Source organism: Lolium perenne, chromosome 2, assembly GCF_019359855.2.
Source record: "Lolium perenne isolate Kyuss_39 chromosome 2, Kyuss_2.0, whole genome shotgun sequence".
Taxonomy (NCBI): domain Eukaryota; kingdom Viridiplantae; phylum Streptophyta; class Magnoliopsida; order Poales; family Poaceae; genus Lolium; species Lolium perenne.
The window spans coordinates 11287953-11296490 of NC_067245.2; the positions used below are offsets into that span (position 1 = coordinate 11287953).

General features: G+C 43.3%; 1 protein-coding gene across 1 annotated transcript; it reads left to right on the plus strand.

Annotated features, from left to right (window-relative positions):
• The first annotated feature begins 1461 nt into the window (after positions 1 to 1461).
• On the plus strand, positions 1462 to 8331 carry LOC127331151 (L-type lectin-domain containing receptor kinase IX.2). The gene is made up of 3 exons (XM_051357211.2): positions 1462 to 2388; positions 6888 to 7028; positions 7146 to 8331. The coding sequence occupies exons 1-3, from the start codon at positions 1494 to 1496 to the stop codon at positions 8120 to 8122; spliced, it is 2013 nt and encodes a 670-aa protein (XP_051213171.1). The 5' UTR covers positions 1462 to 1493; the 3' UTR covers positions 8123 to 8331.
• The last annotated feature ends 207 nt before the right edge of the window (positions 8332 to 8538 follow it).

Genomic DNA, 8538 nt, shown 5'->3' on the forward strand with positions numbered 1-8538 from the left:
TGTCATGTGCACACCAGGCCACCACATGACCAGCGGCCCCACCACCCAGAACAACGGAAAGAGCACTGCGGCAGAACAACCGGAAAATGCTACACGCACCCAACATACAAAAGAGAACCACTGCTATGTGAGGAAGAAAACATGCACAATGGTAACTTAAACTGCAACGCTCCACCAAAATTGCACACGAAACATAAACAGCAGAAATGAACCACAATAGTTAACACGTGTCGGCATGTCAAGAGCAGTCAAAATAGGCCCAAAACTCCCCCAAAAAGAAGTTGGTTGCCCTTTAATATAGTAGTTAAGTTATCAACAAATACCTCGAAAAACAACAAATGATCCCACTTATGTTGCTGTATGTTTTTTTTTTAAACACGCTGCCGGATTTCAAAAAACCTGAACACTTTTTTGTAAAAATACATAAAGTTGTTCTATACCTACCTATAAACTTTAATAAATAAATGTGTTAATTTTAAGGGGAAAGGGACAAAATGTTAATAAGTAATATATGTAATATTTGATATACCATTTTCTAATTTTACACATATGTAGTAAGTGGCATCCTTATATATATGTGATGCTATTCAAAACTTTTTAAAACTACTGAAATATAATTTTATGGTTTTTTACTTAAGCAATATCCAATAGGCCATGAGCCAAACAACCGAACTTAAGAAGCCCTATCTTCTAACATTAATCTCTCGCATTCCCATTTAGCAACGTGAGACTAAACTTTGTGCAAATGTTAGAACTTCAGGAATTCAATAGTTAGTCTTGTACACATATGGGCCTCATTTTTTCGATAAAGGGAATATATTAATATCATAAGATACCAATTACATCCAGCCTCTGCAACAACGCAACACCCTAATGGCAGTACGGATGCACACAGCTAAAAAAATAAAAGAAAACTAAGAAACAAAAGCCCCGCTACGCTACTCCCTCTATCCATATTTATATGATGTCCTTGTTTTTCGTGCTCCAACTTTAACCATTAATTTGAACAATAAAGTATAAAATATTTTATGTCATAAGAAACTTTATTTGGATATGAATTCAACAATATAACTTTTATAGCATGGAACCAAAGTTTTGTTGATCAAATTACTGGCCAAAGTTGAATCTTAAAATACATGTCCGCCAACTAATTGTGGATGGAGAGATCATACATTTGTGGTTGTTGCACGACAATCTAGATGCGTACCGAAAGTTACTTTGTTATGACATGATATACTTACTTTGTTCGTTTCAAATTTGTAAAGTTTGGTCAAATATATGTTGGAAAGATATCAACATGTATCATTATCATCATAAAATATATGTTCATATTACATATATTTGATATTGCCAATGTTGATTTTTCCACATATTTGGTTTTTACAAGGTTTGATATTGTCTCAACCCAGGATTCAAGGTGATTAAAAGCGGAGGAATAAAGTGGCCGCAATGTTGTCAGCCATGAATCATGATACTCCCTCTACGATTCACAAATGTGTGGGTGTGTGGCTAGAGAGCTTGTAACCAATAAATACTTGTTCAATCCTGCCTTCTCCTGCATAAGCAAGCTAGTAAGCTCCATGGCGTATTCAAGGTGCCATCAAGTACCGACGTACCTCAGCTGCTACCTGTTCCTTGCCACCTACACGGCTCTCCGCGCCGCCGCGCTATCCTTTGACTACGACTTCACCATCCCTCGGGACCGCCAACAGCTCAAACTCATCAACGCCTCCTACGCCGGCAGCGACCGGATCATCCTCACCGACGACGCCTCTAACCTCACCGGCCGCGCCGCTCACCCGCAGCCCGTGCGCCTGTGGGACGACCGCACCGGCAAGAGGGCCAGCTTCACCACCACCTTCCACTTCGCCATCCATGGCAGCAGCAACGTCTCACGGGGGGACGGCATGACCTTCTTCATCGGACCGTTCCCGGCGACGATCCCACCGCCGAGCTCCGACGGTGGCCTCCTCGGGCTCTTCAGCAACCCCAACACCACCGGCGACGCCGACTCCCTACGGCCGCCTCACACCCTCGCCGTGGAGTTCGACACGCGCTGGAACAACGGCTGGGACCCCAAAGATGGCAAGGGCGACCACATCGGCATCGACCTGAACGGCATCAGGTCTAACCGGACCAGAAACCTGCCACCGTTGAGCCTCTACGGCGCCTTGTGGGCGAACATCACTTACGACGGTGAGTCGAAGGTGGTGAAGGTGATGCTGCGAACCGGCGAGGCAGAATCGGCAGTTACATACGAACTCAGTGCGACGATGGATCTCAAGGACGACGCTGGTCTGGTGCAGGACGCGGCCGTCGGGTTCTCGGCTGCCACCGGGCTCCTCAGCGAGTCGCATCAGCTGCTCGCTTGGTCCTTCCACTCAACAGGTAACTACTACTCCCTCCTTTGCATAATTATCATCTTTGTATTAGTTTAAATAAATTTAAACAACAATCACGATTTTTTTTACTAAACAGTAGGAGTACATGTATAAATTTTTAGATAAATGACACAAAGTATCCGGCTTTAAATTAAATAAAGGCCCAACGGCCGAGACACTAGTAACAAGCTTGCTGAGTTACGAGCTTATGTTTTACAGCACCACACATTTCACAAAAAAGACTAACAGGTCGATCGGGAGTTTACTATGCACCAAAACGAGACTCTAGCTCTGCCATGAAATCCTAGAAGCAGCTGGATGCGATTATGGGTAGCAGAAGATATATATATATCCGAGCTGTTGGGCAAATGCTGGAAAGTATGCAAATCTTACTACTCGGTAAACCAACACTCGACAAACAAAAAACAAACAAAAAAAATTCAAAAAACTAAAATTTTACCGAGTCTTACACTCTGCAAAACAAACAAATAATCGGCAAACCAGAAGCTTTGCCGAGTATTTCCCGCAAGATACTTGTTTGACCAAACTGTTAATTCAACTAAAGTAAATTCAAAAAATGCATGGTGTCCTTTTATGTTACCTAGTTTCTAGGAAAAAAAATAATAAATTTGCAATATGCTAATTTGAAAAAAAAACTTAAAAAAATGGTATCATGCGTATAAGTTAACTTGTCTTTCCACTTATATGATCATGTTGGTGGCTCAATCCATGTCACACTTCATCATAATTTGCCCAACATCGATACATAGCTTCACATTGGCATGATAAAGCACAGAACTAACTCGATTTTTCATTTTTTTTTGTCACAATAATTTGATTTTTCATTTTATTAGTGCAAAATTAAAATTTTCTATGAAAGAAGTGCAAAAAGTCTATTGCAAAATTGCATCGTGATAATTTTCTAAAAATTATAACTAGTGGGATGGCCAATCCCAAGATATGGCAATTTTCTTCGCCTTGTAGCTAAGTCCATTTTATTTTTGAGTTCCAGATGATATTTGAAAAGTTGGCCAAATATGAACCATGGCTATCATACGGTTTGGTTAAAAAAATGGCAAAAATCATTTTAAGGTGACCTGGACGAGTCATATGCGGTATCCAAAAGGCAATTTCAAAAATTCGAACCACTACGAGGAATGCTCATGTCGGCCGTTTTGAACCAAATTTGAACGCAGTCAAAGGAAATTCAAAAAATAAAAAACACGTCATGGAGTCCTTGTATGTTATTTAGTTCCCATGAAAATACTAAACTTGCAATACGCTAAGTTGGAATAAAAAAAACTTCACAAAAATGCTATCATGCATGAGTTAACTTGGATTTCTACCTAGATGATCATGTTGATGGACAAATCTATGTCATACACTCGTACTTAATTATAATTTGAGCTTCATATTGGCATCATAAACAACATTGTCAACTAGTGTTTTCAACCTTTTGTCACAATAGTTAGATTTTCCATTTTATTAGCGCCAAATAACTCTTTTGTGAATGAAGTACAAAATTTCCATGGAAAATCGCACCACTGCAATTGTCAGAAAAAACTATAAAAGGTGGGATGGCCAATTCCGAGAGATAACCATTTGCTTCAGCCTGTAGCTTAAACTTGGCATACTTTCTTAAAATTTGGATAGAGTCCTTCAAATTGTGGAAAGTAGGTAGAAAGGTTGGAATTGTACACATAAGGGCATGTACAATGGTAGAGAAGGCATGCCTTCCCTTACCCCTCCACATCAGCTAGAGAAGGCATTAGATATAAGTCATACAATGCATTATCTCTTACAGCCATCTCTAGCAATTAATATGAATAATTAAATTTTGGTAGGAAATTTGTTGCTAAGGGAAGACATATGTGATACAATGGAGAAAATAGTCTTCCCTTATTTTCGAAGAGATGATCCCTTAGCTAAGGGAAGACAGCCATCTCTCTCTTCATTCTCTCTCCTCCAACTAAGCAAAAATCTGACGTGGCATCTCTAAGGGAAGGCTGACATCACCCCATTGTACGTGCCCTAATGTGGTCTACTTTGAGTGAGAATAGGAATGGTGCCCATTTTGGACGATATTCTTGGTAGGTGATTCACAAAAATACCATTTTAACCATTTTTTGAGATTAAAAAAAGGAAAGCAATTTTTGTGTGCAAAATTACTGGAAAGTCTCTTTGGCAACATTGTTTTTCATGCCAAGAGACACCTTTGTACATCTTCGGCACTTGAGAACCAATCGAGCAAATGGAACTCATGCAACATGCATGGCAGTTATCTACACACCAAGATTTTCTATTTAAGAGAACCAACCTGAGGTTGGGTGGTTAGGAGGATGGTTGTATCCCCAGCCCACCAGAGTTCAAACTCCAGGTTTGACATCTGTGTGTCTCATAAAGGCGAAATATTAATTCAGTGGGAGGCGACGTTCCCGTCGACAGCGAGGCGCCTGTGGTGACTTCGTCAATTTCAAGATCCAATCCGCCGGCTCAGTCTTCCGGAGGTGCTCATAGGGGTAGGGTGTGCGTGTATGCGTTCATAGGGGTGAGTGTATGCGCGTGTATGTGAGCGTCTGCGTTTGTACTGTGTTTCTCAAAAAAAAAAGATTTTCTATTTAAAGTACCCTCTAAAGTTTAGTGGTTTGCCTTTTTACTTATTTGGAAAGCAATCAAATCCTATCTCACTACTAGGCAAAGATCTTACAAAACCAACCAAAGCGCTAGACTGTATCTATCGATATGATGCGGCGCATTCTCATGTCTAGCCTCTCGATGATCGCACCATTATCGATATTAATTATCCCTATGTCGGGAGAATGAAAACAAAAGGTTTCTTCTCAGAAAATGATATATGGTGTACGTAGTTCCATTCTGGTCCATGCCAGAACGCAGGTCCCTGCCACGTTGCATACTAACATCATGTCATCATGTGCACCGGCCCCGATCACTCTCACCTTCGTACGTACGGTTCATCGTCTTCACCCTCGATTAATGGTGAGTCCACATCGCTCGAATGTCGAATCGAATATAGATATGCTTCATATAGACCTTACCTAGAGCTGAGAGTGAGAGGGCAGTATTGAAATGTATGTCAGCATGTTCTTATTTAAATGTACTTCAGGTGATATAAAATTTCCAGAAAAAAAACAGGTTTCACCGAGACAATAAAGGCTTCGGGAAAGTAAAAAATTGTAAAATTGGATCATGTATTCATGGCGAACAAAGTCAGCTTACAAAAAGAGATGAAAACCCAAATGCTATCTAGACGTGGGGTCGCAATGGCGCACCCTAACGACCAGAGTTCGATCCCTGTCAGGGACGAATTACTGGAATTGTCACGCCAAGTCTTGTTTCTACTATATCAATAGTGTTTCTAGTTCCTCCTAGACACCGTTTCATTTTTTCTTTTCCAAATGCTATCCACATAAGATATGCCTGACGACAACATCTCCAAAATTCACAAAAATCCTATAAGCGTGAACCATTTCACCAGCTAGGCCACATACGAGATGACAAAGTGTGCAACACTCCAAGACAATGATTTCAAGAAGGATGCGCCGCTTGCACCCTGATGTTAGCTGGACTAATCATCATCGGGCTAGAGGATATCACCCCGAAGGAGATATTCGATCCAACACCTTCGACAAGGCAGCACCCAACCGATGACATTGCACATTAAAGCCTCAATCCATCCCACGGGAACTCTCCGGGGCCATTCCTCACACATCCTGCTGATGAGGCCACTCACGAAGCCTGCTCCCCGGCCCTCCCAAACAACCGCTGCGCCGCCACTATGACCACGTGCTCGCTAACTTAAATCTGCCACTTGAGTTGCTGATGTCATCTGCATGCCGGTACACATGCCAGTCGGCCGCATCCTTCACCTGTAAGATGAGTGGAATTTTTCTCAAAAAAATTGGCGTAAAGGTATATATTTGAATAAAGACACAAATGCCAAGGTTTAATCGCATCGCCACACACACCCCACCACCACCATATTTATGTAAGGAACTAAGGATAATTAAAACCATGCTTACAAGGGTTCTACACCCTCTGAAAAACTGCATCCCTATAACTTATTACGGGACAAAGTTTATGCGTACAAATATTGGTCACAGAATATGATATTATGCATCATATATGAATATTAATTTTATTTACAGTGTTTGTATATTATCAGGAAATATATGTGCAAACACTAGATGTTTTTATTCATGCATATTTCAAAGAATTAATTACATAAGCAATTTCCCCATTACAGAAACTAGCATGGGAGATACTCCTTCAAGTGCTCTGGGTCTGGGATATGATCATTTGGGGAGTTATATTAACCCAAAAAAAACAAGAAAATAGAATTCAAGTTAGGACGAAAAAATAGGCAGTAAAATTCAAAGCATAAATAAACTATTTTAAACTGGAATATGTAGGATATTTTCAAGGATTTTTTAAATAGCTTAGCTATTTAACACTACGTGTATTAATTAATTGCTACTTTGCTGGCAGATCCATCTCATGCTGAGACAAAAATGTGGGTGATATTCCTATCTGTCGCTGCAATTTTGTTAGCCGGTTTAGTCGGTACTCTTGTCTATATTACTGTTATGCATAGACGAAGACGGTGCTTGGATCAAAAGGTTTTGCCAGGTAAATAATACTTATCGCGGATACAATTTAGTTACTCAGTTAAACAAAAAATATTACTTGATCAAATCCCTCTACTGAATTAATCATGTTACTCGATCTCCTGGAAAAAATTCAAAGTTACAAGGAAATTCTCGTACTCCGAGCTGGTAGCCGCGACCGATAACTTCTCCATGGATCGGAAGGTCGGCAATGGCTGCTTCGGCGACGTGTACAGAGGTGGGCTGCCGGACCTGGGAGAGGTGGCGGTGAAGATGATGCGGCAGCCCACGTCGAACAGGAACCGGAAGAACCGGGTGCGGGAGAGGCAGGAGATCGAGAGGAACCGGAAGAACTACGTGCACGAGATCGAGACCCTGTGCCAGCTCCGCCACAAGAACCTGCTCAGGCTCATCGGCTGGTGCGACGACGGCGGCAGGCTGCTGCTCGTGTACGAGCTCCAGCCCAACGGCAGCGTCAGCGACCACCTCCACGGCGGCAAGACGCCGCTGACGTGGCCCCAGAGGTACGGTATCCTCCTCGGCATCGCCTCCGCCGTCGAGTACCTCCACACCGGCGCCTACGACTCAGCCACGCGCTACGTGCTGCACCGCGACATCAAGCCCAGCAACGTGATGCTCGGCGAGGGCTTCCAGGCCAAGCTCGGCGACTTCGGGCTCGTGCGCCAGGTCACCCGCCACGGAGGCGGCGGCGGAACGCCTCGGACCACCGTGATCGGGAGCATGGACTACATGGACCCCAAGTACATGGAGACCGGCGCCCTGAACCCGGCCTCCGACATATACAGCTTCGGGGTGCTGCTGCTGGAGGTGGTCACCGGAGCAAAGCCTTCGGTGCCACGGGGAACTCTGCCGGGGTGCGGAGACCAGAACAGCCTCGTCGGCGCCGTCAGGGAGTGTCACGGCAGGAACGCGATCCTTGGGATGACGGATGAACGGCTGAGAGAGGAGTTCGAGCAGTGGCAATGGCAGATAGAGCGTGTCATGGTCACCGGGCTCATGTGTGTCCGGCCGGAGCGTGAGGATCGGCCGTCTATCAAAGATATCATCAGCCTGCTGTCCAAGCTCGAGCCATTACCCACGCCCACTACTACCTGAGTTTCATCTTGAATATAGTGAGGCTCGAGATTTTCTTCCATGTCTCGTGCTTTGATAGTGGACTCAAATAGTTAACACGCATACCAAAGGTAGGGTTCGTGTGTTATGGTTCTCGTTCCGATACCCTACCTAGCTAGTGCTGGAAACAAACAGTTTACCTTGTGTTACTCCTATTTTTAGTCGTTGGACTTTGTTGGTTCTTAGCATAATTGGTGTGTTTACGAGTAATGTTATCCGAATTCCCTCCCTGGCGATCGACCGCCCCACGCGGTCTGGTTTCTTGGCGCGGGAGCGCTCACGGGAGCGACACAATTCCCTTTCCATTTTTGTCGTTTTCCGTAAATTCCGCGCGCATTTAATTCATCGCGCCCTGTTAATTCCACGCATTTAATTCTTTCCACAAATATCGCGTATTT

Bases quoted from the DNA above. Each gene is read 5' to 3' on its own strand.
- LOC127331151 (XM_051357211.2), top strand. From the start codon at position 1,494: ATGTGTGGGTGTGTGGCTAGAGAGCTTGTAACCAATAAATACTTGTTC. The intron at 2,389-6,887 runs GTAACTACTACT...CTTTGCTGGCAG, and splicing joins TTGGTCCTTCCACTCAACAG to ATCCATCTCATGCTGAGACA. The intron at 7,029-7,145 runs GTAAATAATACT...AAAAATTCAAAG, and splicing joins GGATCAAAAGGTTTTGCCAG to TTACAAGGAAATTCTCGTAC.